General features: G+C 39.3%; 2 protein-coding genes across 2 annotated transcripts in view; both read right to left on the bottom strand.

Annotated features, from left to right (window-relative positions):
* Window positions 1-450: 450 nt before the first annotated feature.
* plch2b (phospholipase C, eta 2b) lies at window positions 451-11424 on the bottom strand. The gene is given in 20 exon segments (XM_072452527.1): window positions 451-1787; window positions 2136-2212; window positions 2281-2427; window positions 2498-2582; window positions 2666-2790; window positions 2880-2987; window positions 3771-4030; window positions 4032-4121; window positions 4313-4410; window positions 4594-4677; window positions 4749-4856; window positions 5311-5482; window positions 5969-6089; window positions 7005-7208; window positions 7285-7378; window positions 7457-7627; window positions 8656-8786; window positions 9031-9273; window positions 9729-9875; window positions 11163-11424. Coding segments are annotated over 20 exon segments (3681 nt in total). The 5' UTR covers window positions 11362-11424; the 3' UTR covers window positions 451-770.
* Window positions 11425-15403: 3979 nt separating this feature from the next.
* skib (v-ski avian sarcoma viral oncogene homolog b) overlaps window positions 15404-24199 on the bottom strand; it is a 55720-nt gene continuing 46924 nt past the window's right edge. Inside the window, exons 2-7 of the mRNA XM_072452506.1 lie at window positions 20674-20787; window positions 19994-20094; window positions 19673-19917; window positions 18785-19059; window positions 18208-18438; window positions 15404-17617 (exon numbers count right to left, since the gene is read on the bottom strand). Of these exons, the coding sequence (XP_072308607.1) occupies window positions 17366-17617; window positions 18208-18438; window positions 18785-19059; window positions 19673-19917; window positions 19994-20094; window positions 20674-20787 (1218 nt within the window). The 3' untranslated portion in view covers window positions 15404-17365. The remainder of the gene's footprint in view (window positions 17618-18207; window positions 18439-18784; window positions 19060-19672; window positions 19918-19993; window positions 20095-20673; window positions 20788-24199) is intronic.

The following is a 24199-nucleotide window of genomic DNA, read 5'->3' on the forward strand; positions in this document are numbered from 1 at the left end:
TCACCGAGGGCCGCATTTTTTAACTTTTACGGAGCAGAGGGCCACAAACAACCCGACAATGAAGTGAACCATTCGAAATAATGCATTTGACATAGTTTCAATGAGCCTCCACACCTTTAATACGACTTGGAACATTAATATTTTGGTTGGTATAACAGAAACATGTTAGAATTTTTCCAATTTTACAGTAAAAAGTAATACTTTTTGTTGTTTGGGCCAATTTAGCAGGAAGAAAAATTGGGCCACAGTTTGTTTTAAGCAGAGTGTATACAATAGTCTTAAATGCAAACGGTGTAGCAGCCCAACAAAACTGCCATGCTTGCGTTATTTTAATAAATGCAGTCATATACTTCATTTACAACCGTAAAATGGAGGCTGTGTTCACACTTGGTTCAGTTGTAGGTATATGTAATTATGTGTATGTCATTTGGTAGGGCGTAACTATTAAAAAAAAATCTCCTTAAAAATATAATCTGATTTGTAATTTAAGTTTTAATATAAGGATCACAGTACGCATTTTAAGAGCATTGACTGCGAAACAAGAATCCTGCACAGAGGTCAAAACTATGTGGTCAGCAGGTTTTACAAATAAAAAAATATATCTTGGGGTTTGAAGAGAAAATTATGTAATTGCAGGCATGAATATATTATGCAGCTGTATAGTTTGGTCCTGTTCTAGTCCTGGCAACGTCGTGGTCAAGTGTGAACGCAGCTCCTCCAGCAATTTGTCGGCGGCATCCTCTAAAAGCACAACATTGATTTACACGTAATCACTCTACGTCATCTTCGCAAAACAGAGGTGACTTGCAGCGAATTTCTCTCATCTTCTGTTCAAAAAGCGCCTTCATTTCTCGTTGCAAAGTGCCGTCGTCTTGTCCCGCTCTGACTGGGACACACTCAAACTCCAGGCTGTCTGTGCTGCCACTGCTGATGGACGAGCTCTCAGACAGACACAGGCCGTTGGGGATGGGCCTCACCTGACTGCTAAAACCTTCAGGTCTTTCCTGCCATCGCAAATCAGTCTTTCGGTTCAACATTGGCGTCTGGGAAGATACATGTTTCGGCGGGCAGCTTAGCGACCTGTGTTTGGTCCTTATTGGTGAGGAGGCCCTTGGGGTAACTGGGGTCGCTAATGTTCGTCTGACTCGGGGAGGAGACGGAGGCGGGACTAGGGGTCGTGAAATGTGCCAAGGGAGGGACTGAAGCGAAGGCTTGGAGGCCGCGGCGGTTTGTGTGTCTGGTTCATTATTTTCCTCGAGTTCCTGTGGTAAAACCTCCTGTGTTTCAGGGGAATCGAATTCACAAGGTTGATGTTCTTCCTCTTCTACAAAGTCAGGGAGGGGCGCAGGTTGTGGCTCTATTTGTATTAAACTGTGACTCTCAGGACCAGTGGTATCCGAGTAGTCTTGGGACACAATGTCAAAACTGTCCGGTGAAACAGAGGGCGCAAGGGTCAAAGGAGGAGACTCGAGAGGGGCCATTCGCATCAAAATGCCCCTCTTTGGCTTCTTTGGAGGTTCTTGGATTTTGACCCTCAGGGCGCGGCGCACTGGCTCGCTCATCGCCCCCCTGTGGAGAGCTGCAGGGCCAGGGACAAAGGGAAATATGTCCCCGTTCTTACTGTCCTGAGACAATGAGTCCAGATCTCGGCGATAAACTGGACGACCTTCATCTGACGACTGGATGGAGAAGTCCAGTGACGCTTGCCGCGGTTGACCCTTTATGTGCTTCTGAGCTGCTTTCTGGATGTGCTTCTTGGCGGCTTTAACTGCGTTGGTGGGTTTGGCCTGTCAGATGAGAATGTATCATTTACATGCTACAATTTGTTGGAAGTTGGTGGGAATTATTTTGGACAAATCAAGACATCAGTGTTAAAAAAAAAAACATTGTTAAATAATATCTCAAATATATAATGTTGTTGGCTGAAACAAAACGCTATGCTATTCACAGTCTTTATTCATACATCTATTTTTTTTTAACAAACGGTTCAGAAGTCTCTTCATTAAAGCAACAGTATGTAACTTTCTGGAGATATGTAAAGTTAAAACCTCACTCAAACCAACTCGCAGGTATATATTTTTGACACTGGAAGCATGAATATAAGTGCATTAAAATCAATTGAACAGAAATCGTACCTTTTCAGCGTTATGGATGGCAACATGAACAAAGATGGAGGATTCTGCCATGCCTTCCAGGTACACATGACGATAACCTGCAAGTTTCATATCAAAATTAATAGTTGAATCTATTACATGAGAAAAGCGGTTAATGCAGATGTACCTGGCAGCATGCTTTTTAACGCTATTGTCCTTTGTCCGATAAAGTCTCGTCCAATTGGCTCCTGGTCCCAGACTTCAAAACGCACCAGTGCTATTTGAGGCATCTGAATGTTGAACACAAGAGTCTCCTCCCACATAGGATTAAAACCTGGGTCACAAAATACATTTTAAATATAGAGATTGGACAAAATGATATGAACTTGGCCGATATATTTTACCATTGTCATCCACCACTCTTGTTTGTCGCTTTTTACAGTCAATTGGAAGGCCGATTATTTCCACCTCGACAAAGGGATCGATGATCTAGAAGGGGAAAACATTTATGTAAAAACAGAACAGGACATAATTCTAATTATTTCAGGAGGTATTTACTAATGTAAAACTACCTCTCCTCTGTCTCCCATCATTGTATCTTTTGGTTTTGGAAGCTGCTGCCCGCTAATGATTTTCAGAACTAACTGTGTTTTTCTGTATCCAGGCAGAGGATCATCTAACATGGGATTAAAGGCACCTAAAGAGAAAGTAACACATGTTCGCTATAACATTGCAATAGTACACATGGAGCAATTACACACTTTAATTATTTAATCAAACACCCACCTTTATTTAAGCACTTGGGCCTCAGTATGTATCCACTGTTCCCGTTACTGGCAAACTTGGCTCTGTTCAGCTCAAGCATTCGACCTTCAGTTTGATAATTCATTGCAACTGAAAGAGGCCAATTAATATAGAAGTTCACAAGTCAAAAAAGGTATGTAGGTAAGAAATACAAAATTGAAAACATAGTGTTGCCCAAGGTTTTACAGCAGAATCAATCAGTGCCAAAGTTTTTAAAAATTTTGGTCACTATTGTTTCGACATATATAAGGGCCCATTGATGGATTTTAAAGTATTTATAGTTAGGATTTTTCTAACAGGCAATGCCACTTTGATAACATTTGGAATTTATGTTGAAACTCGAGACTCAATTCCGTGCACAATTTACAAATGTTCAACGGGACTAGGACTGCAACTAATGCTTCATTTGTAAATAGATTATTCTAGCAGTTGATCAATCGATTTGCTGGGAATGCAATGACTCTAACCCTAACTATTGTAGGAGTGTATTCACAGACAATATCATTTTTTTTATCCAAAACATTCAATGTACATGTTTCCTGTGTCATTTTGATGTCATTTCTGCTCGGTCTGAGTAATAAAACCTCTTCTCTCAGCACATGGCATGTTTTGGAGTCTGTGTTTACACCAGATAACTATTATTATGATTATTTATCACTAAATTAGATGACGATTATCTCAATAATGGATTGCCCTAAAAAGGACACTCACATAATAACTGCTAAACCAGCACGAATTACACTTAATTGAGGGCTAAATTTCATATATATTATACTATGTTAATAAGATTTTTGCGATTTTCTGATTGCAAATGGCTACGCTGTGATTCAAGTTTGTGAGCGTGAAACCTCATCTGCAGTATTATAGCCTCACCCATGTGGCAGCCGGTGTTCCAGAAGGGCTGAGGGTTGAAGTTGCTGGAGTCCACTCTGTAGTTGGAGGGGTAAACTCTGAGGAGCTGCCTCTGGTTAAAACGCACCAACTCTCCAGGCTTCAGCTGCAAGATCTGGTTCATGACCGTCTCATTCAGGGAAGACACCTGCCAACTGTTTGTATACGCTGAGAGACAAAGAAATATGCGTGTTCAGAATCCATTTGTGATACTGAATAAAAGCAACTGTGCCGCCTTAACAACCTTGTGTTTCTATGTCGTGCACACGGACTGATTTTGTGTATTTGACCAGGTCAGACAGAGCTCGGGACAACCTCATAGTTTTCCTTTTCCTGCAAGTAGACATGACAAATTATAGTAGATAATGTAAGCTATACATTTTATATTGTGAACACACACACACACACACACATTTAGACCAAGCCAAGGCTCTCATTTTGTTGCTATGTTTCCTTTCTTATGTAAATGCAGAAGTGAATTTACCTGTAATCTGAATGTTTATCATAAATTTCCATATACTCACTTTGGATGGTAAACGATCTGAGTCCTCTCTCTGTTGCCACTGTGTTCCGACTCTCCATTTGACACAGACATGTTTTTAGAGTGCGCTCTCTTTTTTCTCTAAAACAACAAATCAATTTACAATTCATTATTCAGTTAGGGGGATTATGGATTATAGAGCGGATCCCAGCTACTGTAGGTCTTTAGCAGGGTCTGTGGTGCCACATCACACCAAGAGGCTTAGTTAGAACTACAGACCTATGCTATGGATGTGGAATATACACATTTGGAATTCAAAATAACCTTTCGTTTGAAACTCCTCATAATCGACCTTCCAAAACGCTTTGTCTTTTTGGGCGCATTGGCAGATGCTACGCTGTTCCCATCCTGTTAAATTACATTAACCTCGTTATTTCAATCATTGGCCATGTTGCAAACTATAAATAAAGTAAATTCACCTGTGGCTCTTCATCTGAGTCCTCCTCAATGTCTTCATTTTCCGTGTCTTCGTCAGACACGTCTCCCTCCTCTGCAGAAGGATCAAGGTTTTCAGGCAACTTTTTACCCTGAAAAACAAACATCCTCAGTTAGACCTTGCCTTCATTCTATATAACAGTATTTATCAGGCTGTGGTATGTGAGTCCTTCTACAGTTTCAGCATGTTTCATTTGGACACAATAACAGGTTATTATTATTTTTTTGTCCTCATTTGGTTTAATTATACAGGGTTTAGTCTCATTTTAGACAATGATTAGCCCTTCTTTACCCAAAGCCTAAAAGAGTCAGGTTTTATATCTGGTGGTACTCAGAAACCCAAACATTATCTTTGGTACTTGATGTGGAACATTTGAGAAACATTAACGATATTGTAGCTAAACCAATGAAATTATCTGCTAACATATTAATTGTTCTATCTAATAAATTCAAGCCACGACAGTTAGCATGTTAATGCACAGTTAGCATGTTGGCAGACAGTTAGCATGTTTATATTCACTTAGCATGTTAGTAAGTATGGTTGACCTTGATGAGGACCTTTCCCTTGAGGAGCTCGGGAGAGGGAAGCTTCCTAAACTCTTGTGCGTTGATCCAGGACAGGTCCAGTTTGTCCTGGAGCACTTCTTTCAGATATTCCGCCATTTTCTTCTGCTGAGGCACAGTGCAGTGGTTCTCTATGGACAAGATCACCGGGAACCTGTAAAGAGCAGGAGAAAAGGACATATGAAAGTAAGAAACGTACTCAACATGTTCACAATCTAGCATAATTTACTTCGGGTTTGTAATATTTTGTAGAAACCTGTTATTGCTTGCTGTAGTTAGCATGGATCTAGTTCGCTGCTAATGCTAGCGTCATTCAATTATAGGTTTTTTATTTATTTATTAATGATTTTAAAGCTAGTTTGATTAAAGTTGAATTATATTTTGGTTAAAAACAACAAATGACACTATGATTGACAACAAAAATTACAACCATTGACATGCTTTAAAAAGTAGCTGTGACATGCTAAAAACATGCTTAGAGCTAAAAAACAACAACAACAAAAAACAACAACATTCTCATACATAAATTATTCATTAAACCAATACTTTCTGAAAACTGAAAGGAAACTATTGGAAAGGTGAAGAAATCCCAAAAGTTCTTTGATTTTCTTAAAAACTAGCTGTACACCGATGTACTTACGGTGATTTAATGAAGGCATATTTGTTAATTGTTTCTATCACATCTCTGAAGAGGATCTTGGATGTCAGAGTGTAACCGTGATGTATTATGGGCTCTCCATCAGGACCATCCCAGCAGTCCACTAGTAAACACACAAGGAGTCAAGAAGATTAAGTTACTAAAACAATACTAAAACAATACTAGGGCTGAACAATTTTCTAATGACAATATTTCCAGTGTTGGAAAGTAACTTATGCAAAAGTAAAAGTGCTGTTAATTTTACACAAATTAGATACTTTTTACTTCTGCTTTATATTTGAGAGCAGATATCTGTCGTTTCTACATCTTTAACTGGACTGAAAACTAAAAAAAAAAAAGCTTTCCCATATGGATTATTTTTAAACCTTCATGCTTTCATGCTGACTAAAGGTTTTGAGTTCAAGTCCTAGCTTTGAATAAAAAATGAAGTGAATATTCTTAAAGTGCAGTTTTAATTTGATATAGGGCTGCAGCTATTGATTATTAGCAATCGACTAATCTATTGACCCTTTTCTTCGAGTAATGAGTAATCGAGTAATATTTTTTGTACATTCCGTAAACCATTAAAGGCACATTAAATCATTTTCAAAAATAAATATTGTAGTTCATAGTAATAAACAGATAACAAATAAGGAGTTTCAGCTTAAAATAAATGTTATGCCTTAATTCACATAAGTGCGTCCCCAAAACTGCAACATTTCACTTCACCAGTATAAGCTGCTCTCTTTGTATATAGAAAAGAACTATTTCATTTGTTTGTAAAATGCAAAAAACATGCACCAATACATATGCAGGATTGTAGCCAAAGTAATAAATAATGTAATCCTTTGTCCCCTGATGTGACGCACCTGCTTACACTCGAAAAACACAGGCTTTAAACAATTTAGCTTCAACCTAACTAATTGCAGCCGCTGTGTCTTAATTGCAAATAAATTACAATTGTGATTTAAATGACATGATTCTGATCCAGTCCAAATGGCTAAAGCAGGCTTGTGTTGTGCAGCGGCGCGCGCCTCACCCTCCACACAGCGGCAGCCGTCCTGCAGCACATACGAGTACATCTCCACTCTGGACTGGGACAGCAGCTGGTCTCCGCTCAGGTACGTGTTGTGAGACGTGGCGATGTAATAGTTATTCAGAGGCTGACTCATGTCCTGGTTCACCTGATGGTGCTTGGGGTTGAAGATATCTCCCGCAGGACTCCGCATGTAGTTTGTAAATCCTTAGACAGAAAAGAATTGCAAATGTAGTGAAATGTTGTTTAAAAGTTTAAAGCTCAGGTTTGGTTTTAGAATTACCATCAATGCCCAGGACTAGACGTTGCAGGTTTTCAGGGCAAGGCTCAAATTTGTGCACAATGTCGACAAGATGTTCTCTCGCCAGACCTCGCATCTATGAAGTCGACATATTACTTTATTTTTCTGCATTTACTTTTGCATATTCAAAAATAAACTACATACAAGATCGTACCTTCTGTTCATTCTCCATGAAACGGGCCAGATCCTGCAAGTCCATCACTTCTTTCTGATTGCTGTATGAGATCATGATGAGGTAGAGGTCTCGTCTCGTCGAAATCATTTTGTAAAATGAACAAAACTCTTCAAACCCCAGCGATCCCTGGTTGTCATCTGTATCTGCTTCCTGTGAGAAGAGTAGTGAAATATATCTCACCAAATCATCTTTTTAATGTCATCTTTTTGTGTTTTATTCATATATTTTTTTTAATCTATATTGAAGTTCCATCTCCTTTGGCATGACGGTGTTATTGCATTGCCATGAATTCTTTGTCCATCTTCAATTCTAACGAAACACAACATCCTACATATGTTTTTCACTTTTGGAGCATATTGTGAAAAAATGGTTCGGCCAAAGTGTTTTTTTGTGATCTCTCCCAAAAGCCACATTTTGGACGGGAGATCGGAGACACCAAACTAATGCACTATTGCGGCTTAAAACGAGGCCATCTGGTCTGCTCAGTGGGGGCTTGCTCTCTCCTGTAGGACTCCACTGCTGCACTGCCAAAATACTCCACACTGCATATTTGTCCATTGGCGCTTTGTTCAGTGTTGGTCCCGGGGCTGTGTGTCTTTGTACTGACTTAGTATTAACCATTTATGCTTTTCAGAATCTTCTTTTCTTTTCTTTTAACTCTGTAAATCATCTGCCATGTTGTATTATGTTCGTTGGCGCTCTTTGTCCTTTGTCTCTGGTTGTAGTCATTTGTTAAGCTTATTTGGTTTTGGAAACTCACATTTACTTTCCCCTGAGTTCAATAGTGCTAATGACTGCCAATGAGACAAACCTATGATTAGTGACCCAGTGATTTGGCAGATGTTTAACCCAAATGCCCTTCCTATAACAACTGTAATTAATGTCACTGGAGTTGGCGACTGGAGATGTCGGCACCATCGGTTTGAGCTTCGACAGAGTTATTTTCTTTATTTGTGAGGCTCTCTGACCTCTTCTCCATTTGTTCAGATTTAGCACTGGCACGTGACTGAATAACACATGCACTTTTCACGCAAACACACAAATGGCCAAAGCTTGAACTTTACGAAGATATTTTTCCCTCTTGTACCAACTTGGTCCTACGGTTAATTGAACCCGGCTTTCACCATTTTCCTTTTATCCCTCAAGTGGCTGTATTTCCTGCATAAGACTCGACTCACCTGAAACATCTCCTTGACTTTCTGCCTGGGTAGATTAACATTGAGTTTGTGGAGCAGCTGGTGAACTTCTCCAATACTCAAAGTCCCATCTCCATTTTTATCAGCCTCCGAGAAAGTCTGCTGCAGCCATTTGAGTTTGAGTCAAGGCCCAGCCACAAAGATTAGAGTTTCATTTCAATTATTCTGGAACTTTTTACGACAACAGAAAACATTTGACCGAATTTGTGCTAAGACAATAATAAATCAATACAAATCAATCTTTAAAAGTCCGTTCACACCTTCACATTCACCACATTCATTGATTGTGATATCGATAAGATAAGATAACTAAGATGTAAGATTAGTTTGTTAGCAAATAGTGAGCAAAAGGATATTGGTCTCGCGTTCGCTGCCTGCGGGCCAGACAGTCCTCGTCGCTGATCCCGGCCATGAGGTACTTGAGTCCATGGATCCAGGTCCGGGCCTGCTCCGCGTTACTGGTCACCAGGTCCAGGGACTTGACCCGAGCCCCAAAGTAAATACTGAAACAGCAGTTGGGGTCGAAGCGGTTGTCTGCGTATCTCCGAAACATCTCAGACTTCTTCCCCTCGCGGACTTCGTGGATGGAGTCAATGGTTACTGCGACAGAACGCACAGTAAGTTCACATCTACTATCAAATACAAATAAAAACTATGTATGCTATGGTCTGGATTTAATGCTGCTTATGATGAATGACATTCCTACAGAAATCTACTGCATACTACTACCCTTCTATGCTAAACCATGTGATAAACAAAACAACATTTAAAGTGTACATAAAATAGAATGCCATTTGTTAATGAGGCCATTTATAGTATAGTGCTAATGGACTTCATGCTTCACACTGGACCTTCTACCAAGCCATGGCAAGAAGCTGTATTTTATCAATGAGATCTTACAGATATTTCATTTAACTACAAAATTTGTTTAATTTAGTTTGATTTGAAAAGGTTGATTTCTCACTGTCTTTTAAACTTTCAATTTAGACATTATGACCCCGCTGCTTTAATATGAAAATAAAATCAGTTTTTGTGTTATTGTATTTAGTTCTCACTTTTAGCTTTGTCGCGTTTCCGTGACGGTTTCCAGCGGATACAGGACTTGTGCTCATCCAGGTAAAAGAAGCGTGACAGCCCTTTCTTCTTCCCCTTCAGTTTGCTCATCTGTGTCCCAGTCTGCATCGTGAACATACATCGCTCAACTGCAAGAAAATGAACAACTTCATTATGATCTCCAAGAAAATGTTGTTTACAGCAAGTATCCAGAAATATTTAAATGACTATATGAATTAAATGACTGTGCCAGCCAGATTATTTGGAAGTTAAGCATCGTCCTGAATTTAAATGAGTTGCAGAGGCTCCACCACAAGGCATGTTATGATTTACGGATAAGTTGCATTTTAAACAAAACTGTTTCCAGAAGACATATGCATACTGGCAATTTTGTCTGTGAAATGTTCTAGAAAAAAGCTAACGTAAGGGAGAATGTGCATTTTCTCTATCAACATAAAGAGTTCAAAATGAATGGATTGATGGTTATCCAAAATTGAAAAGAAAGTAAATGTTTAATGTGTAGAGGTAATTGTTGTTTTGGAGATATGCTAAATTATAATATCCAGTATATCACCTATAATACAAAGTAGTAAGACTTCTACAATAGCTGATTAAAAATAGAAGAACATAAACTTGCAGTGTATTCTTTTTGCATTTCAGTGGTTATGTTTACATCCCATTAACATTTTGGGTGACGCTTAAATCTCAACCACAACATTTATATATACAGTTATAACTCTGTGGAGGACGCTCTACTCTCTATTGGCTTAAATTCTAGTAGACCAATTATTGCTATTTTGGGAAATGTCTATTAGACCTTAAGCTCAGTGAAGTTGCTGCTACACTCGGTGTTGTCTCCTGTGTGACGTTAACCTTTGTTTATAATCTACAGCTAAAATGGATTGACGCATCCCTGAACATCATTGAGGCTAATCCTATGGGATTGTCTGCTGTCCATATGCCCATTATCTGCTGCTGGCTCCACTCTGTGTCAGGGCCGAGGGCTTCCAGGGTAACTTCACTGTCTTCAAAGCAATGCTATAGATCTAGTATATTTAGCATGTTATGAAGTGACGGATACATTTACTCTGTTACATGTATTCTTCCTAATCGTTGTACAAAAACATACATAAGTGTAATATGATTTAGAAGTCATATTACTCTTCACTTTTGTGTCTACACATTTGTTTATATCATGCTGAATATTCGAAAATGTCTATATAAATAGTAAAATTTCCATGCATTTTTAGACATTTGACACCAAGAAAATATTTAGTATGCTTTGTTTCCCCAATAAATTAGATGTGTTTTTCCACCAGATACTTTAACTCGAACAACAATTTCAGATAACATTATAAAGATTCAATTCACATCACTTCCAGCTCATTTTACCAACCACCTACACTGCTTGGGATGTAGCAAATGACTTCACTCACTGATCTGCCCCAGTCTCCATTTGGGCTGTGCCACCACGCTTCCTCCGATCCAGAAGAACTCCTCTGCCAGTCTGCAGATGGACGACTTGTGCCACAGTTGAGGGGAGCTCATGATTGAATGATTGGGTGAGTTGACAACACTTGAAGATGGCTTTCCTTCATCGGTGGAGTTTGCTCTTCCCATCGCCGGTGACAGCATTCCCGGAGACAAAGATCCGGGACTTTGAAGTGGAGATTTCTTGGGAGAAGTTGGAGGTTGTGGGTTGCCTGGAGACAGCGGAGCCATAGCTGCAACCGTGCCGCTCATTCCTGAGATGTTCATTTAAGCAAAGAGTCCAATCTTCCTCAATTTCTCTTTTGCTGTTTTCCAGGTGTAGAACATCCAACTCCAGTCTCGTCAGTGCATCTTCAAAGGTCCAGTACACCCTCATTTTTCAAACTGGTCTCCGCAAAATATTGTCCATCGTCCATCTTAGGTGTAGTTTGCTGGTAGGAAGTGTGCAACATGTGTCATTCCTTAAGTCTCTGAGGCTGTAATCCTGTAGTGAGGCTTGCTCTCATGGAGGGATTTTCCACACAACCTGTAAGCCTCTGTAAGCCTCATTTTTTTTTTTTTTTTTTTTACAATTGACCAATATCTGCCACTTAAATGGTACCTGATTGGTGTTTTAGATTTTGCAAGTTGATGAAAGCTTACACAATACAAAGTGTTAAGTTTGGGTCAAGAGCTAAAGTTTACATTTAGTTAATTGTTGAGCCTGTCCACACTATATGTTTAATAGAAAAACTAACCAGGGTCATTTGCATAGTTTTTGAAGACTGTACGAATAAAAAATGTGTTACTTCTTTTAAACACTCACAGCGAGTATGTTTAAAAGTCACATTGTACTAAACCAGTTATTGCTCTACAGGGGATGCATGTTTCCTGATTAGCCAGTTGGATTTTGGTTATTTACGAGCAGCGTAGGAATAATGATAGTAATGGTTCCAGGGGAAAGCAGGTGTGCTATTAGTCTGTGATTATGGTTAGGATTTATGCCAAAAATGTCACGACATCATTTCCAGGTGCACAGAGGCAAACCGCACCATGATGTAACTTTATAACTATGTTCTCCAGTCTGTCAGAGTCAAACAGCCGTGTCCAGGAGGAGGAACAACTCTACTTTACAAGCTGTTGTACAGAGCCGGGCTGTCACAGAAAAAAATGCTCTAATAGTGTAATACATTTAAAAGTATACTGTTTCAAGCATGAAAATTTGTTTTCTGATGTTGCATACTAGTCTTGTTGGTTTGACAGATTTTTTGCCATTCCTCTTGCAATTAAGATAAGATAAGATAATCCTTTATTGTCCAAACATGGGGAAATGTCGTTGTTACAACGCAGTAGATACAGGGGGAAAGGACAGATTATATATAGAAGAACTATTAATAGAAGAACTCTTATAAACAAAACAAAAAACTCTTATTAACAAAACTCCTCTCATATCTTAATAGGGAATGGAAGGAGAAGAAAATAGATAAAGAAAATAAAAAGATAAAGATAAATATAAGATAATAATAAAATAATAATAATGAAATTAAATTAAATAAAGTAAAGTAAAAAATAGCTAGCATAAGACAAAATAATACTAATTGTAAGTAAACAAAATAAAACACTCTTATTGACATCAGTTATATGCACATGAATATGGCCTTAATTGCTTGTGAGTACGACAGTAATTGCACATGAGTATGACGGTATTGCACATGGTTAATTGCAGTCTCTATTTTAGACTGTTGTGGACAATGTTTGTGACGTGTTGTGCCCAGCAACACAATCAGAGGACACTGGGGGAATGGTGAACAGGGGGTCATCAAATTGGGGGATGAACATCTAACCTGCTCCATTTTCATGTTTTTCACTTGTGATTTCCTTTTTAATCCAAAAGCTGACTTCCTGTCCTTTTTAGTCCTATGTCAAAAATCATTTCACATCAGACATTTGAGAGTTTTGAGAAAGTTTTTGTTGAAAAATCACGCAGTAACACATTTTCACATATGTTTGTCTGTCTCTGGTCTGAAGTTGTTTTGTTACGCCTGCATAGTCTGTGTTATAGGTAATAAGTTAAGCATGCTGGGAATGACAGTAATTGCTGTGTTAGATTTATGTGTGTGTGACACCTGTAGTTGTTGACAACGAACCGGATCAACTGTCACTTTATGAGCTTCATGTTCATGCCATGTGCAAATAAAAGTCTGGCTTGATTGAATTCAATTCATTCAAAAGTAAAACAGCACAATAGGCTTATACTTCTAATGAATAAACAGGAAAACGAGCATTGGGCTTGGTTAGGTTTAGAATCAAGACCACTGGGGGAAATGACAGCCACAAAGCGTCGTTCTGCTGGTGTCAAGCTACAACACGTCTTTTATTTGACGTTAATCGCCTCCATAGTCACGGAGAAAGATGCAAAAGAGTGAATGAATGAAGTGTGAACTGAACTCAAACTTGTTCGTGCAAAAGACACACGTTATGAACTGACTTACAACATAAAACATAACTTAAGCAGTCTTGAGAACAATTGTTTTTGCAGTCTGAGCGTTACGTGGAGCTTCATGTTCATGCCATGTGCAAATAAAAGTCTGGCTTGATTGAATTCAATTAATTCAAAAGTAAAACAGCACAATAGGCTTATACTTCTAATGAATAAACAGGAAAACGAGCATTGGGCTTGGTTAGGTTTAGAATCAAGACCACTGGGGGAAATGACAGCCACAAAGCGTCGTTCTGCTGGTGTCAAGCTACAACACGTCTTTTATTTGACGTTAATCGCCTCCATAGTCACGGAGAAAGATGCAAAAGAGTGAATGAATGAAGTGTGAACTGAACTCAAACTTGTTCGTGCAAAAGACACACGTTATGAACTGACTTACAACATAAAACATAACTTAAGCAGTCTTGAGAACAATTGTTTTTGCAGTCTGAGCGTTACGTGGAGCTTCTGCGGCCACCGGGAAGGAGGGGAAAGAGGTGAAGATGTGAAGAGCGAGGGGGCTGTGCAGGGAAACTCAGGGCCTGGAGGTAATAATCATTTTAAAAATCCCATAATTCAGCGTGAATGGGCAGTGACCTGCTAAAATAGTACATCCGAAATACATCAGAATGCAGTAAATCACTAATGATGTCTTCAATGTTGTCCAGACTCCTCCAGACCCCCCTGTTGTGCCTCGGCCTATAAACAAATAAACTGAAAGTTAAACCATGTCCTTTAAGTGCCTTGAAGGTGGAAAGGTGCTAAATAAATACACTGTAGCAATAATATATTAATTTGTATTATATATTGCGATAAAAAACAGAAATTACAGTTTGTTCTGGCCAAAATGAGCTAAAATAAGCTCACAGAGGCAAAGATATGACATATGATAAGATAAACATATGTACATCTATGGGCCTAACCCCGGTTTGAAGCGAAGTTTGTCTATATATTGACAACCATTCTCAACAGGCTTCCATTTACTTGGGCCATTAGGCTTTCTAATTAACACGCTTTGGTGGATAAATCATGCTTTGATTATAGCCAAAGATAACACATTGCATTACCCAGAGTTCAACTTCTACAGCCGATACTGATATTCCATAATGATATAATGGAGGAACAAATAAAAGTTTATTTGTATTCATATCTTCAATTTTATTTTATTACAGAATAATCTAGTCACTGTATGGAGCGAAGCCAGTGTCCTTCTTACTGGTTCGAGTTAAATAGGTTGCGTTCACTTGACATTACATTTAAATGTCTATAGTTTGACATTGAGCTGGTTAGAATTCTATGGTGCAGATTTGATGACCTGTTTCATGGTTAATTTCTCTATAAAAGCTGTGCCTATCCACATGAAACAAGAACTGGTGCAAACTTAAACGTCTTCTCTGTCCAGAACAAATAAACCTTGGTAAAATATTTATTTCGCAGCTTTAAAACGTGTTGCTATCACTCAACCCCAGAGACGTGATTGTTGTCAGTTGAATAAAGTTTAATGTATTTAATATGGTTTGTGGAACTAACAAATCACGATATGGTTCTACATTTGTGGTTAGTAGGTTTGGACAATTTCTCAAAACACCTGTTCACATCTCCTATAGAGACTCATCATTATATATTGAATTCTAGAACGTGAACACAAGCTAAAACACCTAAAACTATGGTGTTATCCTTGAAGAGAAAAGCTGAAATGTTGCAGAAAGATCAAGTCAACCAACACTGTAGCATTGAATAAACTTTTAATGGGCAGTATACAAGTTTTCTGAAGGTAAAAGAAAACATTGAAACAAGAGTCAAGTGAAATCCCACTTCCAAACCAAAACTACAACAGCATCATCTATCAATATGAATATTGCTATTACACTATACCCAACAAATACTGAATGAGGGCTTTTTATAATGGTAAGACATAGAAGTTTATAGGACAGCACCTAAACCAGCCGTGGGTGCACCTCTGAATGATTTTGGTCTGTGGTCTTGCAGATATACTCCATACGCAGCAAATAATACATACAGTATATTCTAATAAACTCATAGGGGAATTGTTATATCATTGTTTGTAATTGTTATACCACGTCACATTCCTCCGCGTGCATTCAGCGCCCCATCCACTTCGCCGAACGCCCTGTGATTGCAAACCCTAATATACTCTCTTCTTTTTGGTTTCAAGTAAAAAGCGAAAAATAATAATCAGTTTTGGAGCAAGCAAACATAATGACAAGAATCTTATTTACATTGTATTTACAGGAGAGGAAGTGTGTTCAAATTCAAAGTCTGTGTGGTTTGAAAATGTAACAGTTTTACAATGCGCTATGCAAGGTTTTGTTTTTGTTAAAAAGTGCAATTCCTTTTTTCTTTTTTGAAGTACAAAAATAGATCCATATTTTTATATAGTATGTAGAAATGTTGTTCTTATAAACAGCATTTGTTGATTTAAGAGCTCTACAACCAGTGACTAAAAATGAATGCTTTCTGTTGATAGGCAGCAATTATATTATAGTATATAAATTATCTTACAATACTTGTTACAAAATCAGAAGTACCACATTTCGTTTTTTGTCTATTTAGGGCATTTGTAGTCTGGCCAGCCATCTTGTTCCCCCAATTAGTTGTAAATTACATCCATTTATTGTCATTGTACCAGTCACCGATCACATGTTTATTTGCCCTTCCCACAGCACACCAAATATTTGCATATGCTGTGAAGTGCTTACAGACCTTATCGGCAAACTGAAATAGGGTCAAAGATACAACCTCGTAATCTTTATCAAACCTCATCCCAAAACCGTCTTCGGCACTCTTTCTTTGCCCTGGTATTTTAGAAGTCTAACGGCCACAAAAAAAGCTAACATTCCAATGCAAGCATCAGCTAACCCATTTGACAAACGTAATTAGGACGGCTGGCCAGGCTAAGCGTTGACAAATCTGTGGGCGGGGATACTTGCTTTTACATGTAACGTTTGGTTGCAATGAACTGGAAAACAAACCACAAAATAAAGTTGCATAAGAAGAAGATTAAAAAGTAACACTTCCGTTAAAATACCTAAAAGCATAAAACAGGGTGGACTTGAACGCAGCCCACTACAAACTCCAATACTTCAGGTTGATACGACACAAAAAGTACAAGCTGGTATACATGCATACAATACGAATGTCTTCTCTTGCCTTTTGTGGAATAATGGTGCAAGCAATAACTCTTAACACGTCCATCCTCAACGCAGTTATAAAAAGCAAGCGGCTATTGAAAGTAAATAGTGGCAAACTGGTGTCTCTGGTTTCCAGTGGTGTATACCAGTTGTGGCACCAAAAACATTTAATCACGGTTGACTTGGTTTCTTCTTCCCTTCATTTTCAAGTAGTGTTATGTGGCTGTATTTGCACATTTTTTAAAATAGCTTATATTAATCCGAAATCATAAAAGAGAGTCCTTGGACGGGGTTTGTAATGGAGGAAGAAGTGAAAAGTTCAGTAACATCATGCTCAGAAATCATGCATTCCAGTTTGTAAAACCTATATATAGCGTCATAATAATATCCATTTGTATCATTTTATATTATATGTGACAGTTCGCTTCTCGCGTGGCATTTATTCAGCTGATCTTTTATTCCTTACAGAGAAAAGATGCAGCGCAGTCCTTGGTAAATCTCCTTGGATTAGAGTTTGTAAATAAATGACTGTGAAGCATTAGGATTTGCAGGTATTCTGTGAGCTCGGAGCCTCCCTGGCGGCATCTTTAGCATCCGGAGAAGAGCTGTTGTTGATATTGTTGATGTTGTTGTGGTTGATGTTGTTTTTGATTTGCTGGGACAGTTGGCTCTGTAGCTCTTTGACCACGCTCTCCAAACCCTGACGCGCCTCTCGCTCCTGCTGCAGCTCCTGTCTCAGCTGCTCACGGTCGGCTTCGGCTTGCTGCAGCTGCATGTGAAGGTCTTTGATCTGCGACACGACGGGGGATATAAAGAGTTGCTGTTGTTATATTATAGAGAGAAGTGCAGCACAAATATGACTTGTTTCGTTGCTAGATTTGTGTTTCCAAACAGTCTAAATCAATGTTCAGTTCACAGTGCAAATTTGAGCAACGGCTGACGATCACACGCTTTTGAGGACGTTTGTGTTTTACAATGACAGTGTTTTAAAGTTTAAGTTGAAATGTGGAGTGATGGTTGGTTATTTTACACAAGGGCTGCACGATGAAGTCAATACTTTAATAAACAATTAAACCGGCCAATCATATGGCAGTAAAAACATGTAATTTGTGGCAGAGTTCGTACTCAAAGAGAGATCGGACTGAAAAATACATGGGAATTCTTGTGTTAAACGGCACTGGAGTCTTTCTTGTCTACATTCGTCAGCCTTAATTTACACAAGTCATTAAAAAAGGAAAAGATCTAATTCGAAATTGTGATTAATGAATGAGTAAAACGTTGAATACGTGATTGTTTTTCTTTTCTATTTTGCCCTATCGCCCGGCCCTAGTGGAGCCAAGCTGAGAGTTGATTGAACTGTATTTTCACTCGCTCTCTCACCTGATTGGAGTATTTGGCCCTCATTCGCTCGGCCTCGCAGCCTTTGTCACACACTCGGAGCTGCCTCTCCTGCTCCAGCTCCCGTCGGAGACGCCCGCACGACTCCTCCGCCTCCCTCATCTTCCTGTCCCAATCCACTCGCAGACGCTCGATCTCTTTACGCAGGTTACGCTTGGCTTCGATGGCCTCGCGAAGACGACCTTTCTTTGCGACTCGCACAAACTCCAGCTCCTGTGAGGTGCAAAAAGCAACGGAAGATTATGATAAGAAGTGGTAGAAGAAGTAGTAAATGTTATTGCTAATAAGAGTTGAAAAAAAAAAAAACATGCTCAATTTAAAGTGACCATATAGGAAATGTTTGCCTGGAAAAAAAGTACATATATAATGAAGTTGAATTTTGTAGTGTTTGTAGTTTGTAGTGAAATGTAATTAAAATGTTCTTTTATATTCACAATGAACGTTTTATGCTTAATGTTGAATATTTTTAATTGATTTGTTCATGGTAAGACAGACAATCTTACACATTATCTGTTTTATTTGAGCTGAAATTGCCACCAAACACTGCGTTCACCATTACCTGCTGTAAACTGCGCTTTGCCTGCACCGCGGAGGCGAGCTTCTCCTCCTGCTTCACTCTCATCCGGACAATCTCCTGGAGGAGTTTTTCCCTGGACTCTTTGGTTTCCAGACCTCCGTAAAGCATCTGTTTCAAACTGTCCATCTCCGGGCTGATGGTTCCTGGTAACCACGCGGGGACGTCCTGGGACCGAGGGGCGCTCTGCGGGGTCATTGTCTGGGACACACTGCTGCAGGCCGAAGGGGGAGACGGGAGGGACGAAGAAGTCACTGGATCTAGAAGAAGAGAGGAAATACATTTGGATTTAGTACATTTCAAGCTTATCAATAGATCAAAGAGAAAAATAAAATGATATCAAATCCATGCGTTAAACTAAATCTGATTTGTGTTTCTATTAGGGTTGTCCAAAAATGTATATTACTACTATCAAAACTAGATACTAATTTAAATAAGTATCAATACTAAAAGCAATTACATAAATAGGATATAATTAGACCTTTCCTGAGTAGTTATAAAATGGTTTTGATCCAAACTAGTATTATATTGTGTTCAAATTACTTTCTATTGTGTTAATTTGTTTTATTTTATTCACTTCCTTAGTTTGGAAACAGGGAATCACTAGTAAATATTATTCCCTACATTCTTTACTAAACAGTTTAACAATGTAGAATAATATAACAATAATTATAAGGTAGTAAACGCTGTGAGTAGTAATTGAAGACAACCCCTGAAGTTCCTCCTTTGACCAGCTGGTGGTGCAGTTGCACTGGAATCTCCCTGCCTGATATTTTTCCAGCTCTTCCAACATTTTTCCATGAGCTTCTCTGCACCTTTTCCATGTTTTATGTAGATTTCCTTCAAAATGGCTGCTGCTGCTGCTGTACTCACGCTCATTGCAGTCGTCCACGTCTATCTCTCCATCTGTGTCCATGTCTTCGCCTCGGTCATTGGTCAAACTGGGGGCTGGTGCTGGTTTGGGTTTGGGTTTCACGTCCCCATTTTGCAGCTCTTGCGGTGGTTTGGAAATGGCAGTGGGCCCCCTGCCTGGAGCATGGCCGTCTCTGGGATTGACTGGAGGGGCCACAGGAGCCATATTGGGTTCTACTCCGTTCTCCTCATTTCTGGAGTAGGGCCTAGAAAATAGCCAATTGCAGTTAATATTTGTAGCAGTTCTGAGAGTAAAAGTGCTAGTGTTTTTGCGTCTCTCACTTCTCTGCTTTCTGAATGGGTGGTTTCTCTTTTTCCACTGCTTTTGGAGACCAGGGCCGGAAAGCTGAAGGTCTCTGTTTCAGTTGGACCTGTTTAAGATCCTGCAGAGCAAAGAAAACAACAGAACAATGTCAATGTCAAAACCTACATTACCCCAAAGCTAACAACGGGCCTGTTCTAAATCACACACATACAGTACAGCTTAAGTGTAGTTCAAGTATCAATTGCCTGATAATACACACAAATTGTAATTCAAGGTAAAAATACAACAATAAAAAATATATACACTTTCCCCCTTTTTAACATCACACAGTAAAAATCAAATATTTCATTATGTTTTATAAAATTGTATTTAAATGATAAAGCTACACGTTTTATTTTAGTTTGAATTTTAATGTTGATCAATCCAATGATGATTTCTTAAAGACCCTTGATTATAATGCCAGATGATGCCGTACAATCACAAATCAGTCTTTGTCAAATAGTAGTTACAACACATACATTAGGTACAGTAACCATAACTATAACACAGTAGGAGTACTTCCGCTGCAGAGGTCACACAGAGATGACAATGTGATGATTCAAGACGACAGCAGTCTTTGCGTCACCCCTTTGACCTTTACGCTTAAAGTCAAATCCTGTTTCACACTGGCAACATCTTCATCACACTCACGACTAACCTTATGAGCAGACTTGGATAGAGACTGCAGCCACTCGGGTTTATGGTCTTTCTCAGCCGAAGGGTAGAGGAGCTTGTCGAGTTTGGACCTCTTTGTCGGGACTGGGCTTGGAGACTGTGGAGGATCAGAGAAAGAAATAGGTGGTTAATCATTGGTGCTGTGGTTTAAGGGTGTTATATCACAAACAGGAGATGAGACACACTGTGGATATTTCAGGAGCCAAGACCAAAATACTTGCAGTAGTATTACTCATGTATTGGTCATGATGTGAATGGACACCTTACTTTTTGTATATTTACACAATAGGTTCACCATTTATTTCTTTGTAGGCCACAGCTCAATTTCAACATCACCAGCAGAGGTGGGTCATATATTGTGAATGTTGTTTTGAAGATTTGCAACATTTGAATAGTGAGTTTAAAAGAAAATATATACTTTTGACATTAAACCTTAACCAGACATATTCTAACACATTTCTGTTGGATTTACATAATATTGTTAGGATATTTTCCCTAATTACTAGGGAACTCTCAATAAGATAAGATAAGAATAAATCCAAAAAGTATGATTAATTGTAAATGTTGTTCTTTCTATTTGCACAAATAATATTAGGTTGAAGCATTATCTTTACAATTAAATGAATATATAGTGTTTGACAACTATGATGCTCTGTTCAGAATCCAAAATACCATGTTGACTTCTCACTCCTCTAGCCTTCAAAAAGCACAATGTAATGTGTGAAATAAATTGTCTTGTTAGCTTGTGCAATGGGCAGAAAGCAGAAAGCACACACTCAGTTCCGCAGACAAAAGCAGTGGCGAAAGATGGTGGCTGTCTTTGTGAGCGCTGAGATTTCTGAGCCTGGCTAACATGTGAGTGGTGTGTGCGTTTCGAGCCGGGCTTTGAGCTAAGCAGACACTGAAGCCGGTCTGGATGGCAGCCAGGCGGGCTACATTGCTCCCTGGCAGCCAGAGGAGGCGCCGTCAGGTAGAGCACATCGACTGGGCCCGACCACAGAAATATTGCAATACACAGACAGAGCCAGACAGACAGACAGGGAGATTGTAGTCGAGTAATATAGCACTCAGATCTGACAAGACACTTGATCTGAACAAGTGCTCACAAAGAGTAGTATGTTAATCCAGGACGCACCGTAGCGATATAAAGGCAGGTTAGAGTTTATGTGTCAAATGCGACACGTAGTTAATGCAGTAGTATGATGTACAAGCAAGATGGCAAGTTTTAGGAGAAATTACTCAATATATCAATTAAATAATAAATATAAATATAGCCGCAAGCGGCAATGATCGGCCCTCGCCACGCCGCAAGAGGAGGGGGCGCTAACGCGCCCCAATTGTCCTTTTGTTACGCCTACTGCTGAATCTGTGACGCTGTCACATCTTCTCCCCTTTGTTTTACCATCAAAAAGCTATTTTATTTTGAATTCTTTTGAAGTCTCACCAAAATTCAGGTTAATAGGGCTGACGCCCTGGGAGGAGTTTGTGAAAGTCTAAAGTGTAAACATGTTCTGGCGATTTCCCCATTGGAATAACATGGGAGGTTTTGGTCATCGCTACGGCAAAACCATAACAATTATGACATGGGTCTCATTGACTTTTTTGATGGGGATGCCAAAATTGAGTTGTGTGTCAAATTTCATAAAATTTCGCAAAACTAAACATTTAACCTCCATATAAAATCTGTAGGGGGCGCTGTGGTGCCAAATTAATTTATTTCACTTCAAGTACGTTTAGCGCAAAGAGTTTAACAACTGATTCTAATTTGACGCAATTCGGACTTTATCTGCACAAATGGCAGAAATGTTAAATTTGGGAGATTTCTGAAATTCTAGCTAAAGTTTGCGGCTTCGCCGCACAGAGACCGTGACAGGTATCAATGTAATTTGGATAACTTTTGATGTCCCACTCCTCAGTAGCATTTTCACCAAATTTCAGCTTTTTAGGGCCAACGCCCTGGGAGGAGTTCGTAAAAGTACGACGTTTGGAAAAACTCCCGAGTCTTGCTTAACCATTTTTGAACCAATATGGCCGACATTTGGTTGGGCGGACGGCGTTGCCGTAATAATATTTTTTACTTCTCTTGTCACCATCTACCTCTGCGCCAAATTTCATGATTCTACGATCAGATTTTTTTTGGGTCATTTCCTATCTCTCAATGCATTTTTGGTACATTTGGGGGCGCTGACGCGCCAATTTTTTTTATTTTAGAAAAGGGAAATAGCCAGAATGTAGAGAGGCACGATTTTTAGAGGTGTGAACATTTTTGTGACTTTTCGTCAATGTTCACTGGGTGAAAAATAGGGGGGTTGGTCCCGAGAAGAAAGAAAGAAGAAGAAGAAGAAAGAAATATAGCCGCAAGCGGCAATGATCGGCCCTCGCCACGCCGCCGCCACACCGCCGCCACGCCGCAAGAGGAGGGGGCGCTAACGCGCCCCAATTGTCCTTTTATTACGCCTACTGCTGAATCTGTGACGCTGTCACATCTTCTCCCCTTTGTTTTACCATCAAAAAGCTATTTTATTTTGAATTCTTGGCAAAATGTGCAGCTTTGCCGCACAGACACCGTGACTCTTTGAATGAAAATGTGGATAACTTTTGATGGTCCTGAAGATGAGTCTCACCAAATTTCTGGTTAATAGGGCTGACGCCCTGGGAGGAGTTTGTGAAAGTCTAAAGTGTAAACATGTTCTGGCGATTTCCCCATTGGAATAACATGAAAGGTTTCGGTCATCGTTACGGCAACGCCATAACAATTATGACATGGGTCTCATTGACTTTTTTGATGGGGATGCTAAAATTGAGTTGTGTGTCAAATTTCATATAATTTCGCAAAACTAAACATTTAACCTCCATATAAAATCTGTAGGGGGCGCTGTGGCGCCAAATGAATTTATTTCACTTCAAGTAGGTTTAGGGCAAAGAGTTTAACAACTGATTCTAATTTGACGCAATTCGGACTTTATCTGCGCAAACGGCAGAAATTTTAAATATGGGAGATTTCTGAAATTCTAGCTACAGTTTGCGGCTTCGCCGCACAGAGACCGTGAGAGGTATCAATGTAATTTGGATAACTTTTGATGTCCCACTCCTCAGTAGCATTTTCACCAAATTTCAGCTTTTTAGGGCCAACGCCCTGGGAGGAGTTCGTAAAAGTACGACGTTTGGAAAAACTCCGAAGTCATGTTTAGCCATTTTTGAAGCAATATGGCCGACATTTGGTTGGGCGGACGGCGTTGCCGTAATAATATTTTTTACTTCTCTTGTCACCATCTACCTCTGTGCAAATTTCATGATTCTACGATCAGATTTTTTTTGGGTCATTTCCCATCTCTCAATGCATTTTTGGTACATTTGGGGGCGCTGACGCGCCAATTTTTTATTTTAGAAAAGGGAAATAGCCAGAATGTAGAGAGGCACGATTTTTAGAGGTGTGAACATTTTTGTGACTTTTCGTCAATGTTCACTGGGTGAAAAATAGGGGGGTTGGTCCCGAGAAGAAGAAGAAG

The sequence above is a fragment of the Eucyclogobius newberryi genome, unplaced genomic scaffold (assembly GCF_026437365.1).
Source record: "Eucyclogobius newberryi isolate DKJ021-1_F unplaced genomic scaffold, fEucNew1.0.hap1 SCAF_19, whole genome shotgun sequence".
Lineage (NCBI taxonomy): Eukaryota > Metazoa > Chordata > Actinopteri > Gobiiformes > Gobiidae > Eucyclogobius > Eucyclogobius newberryi.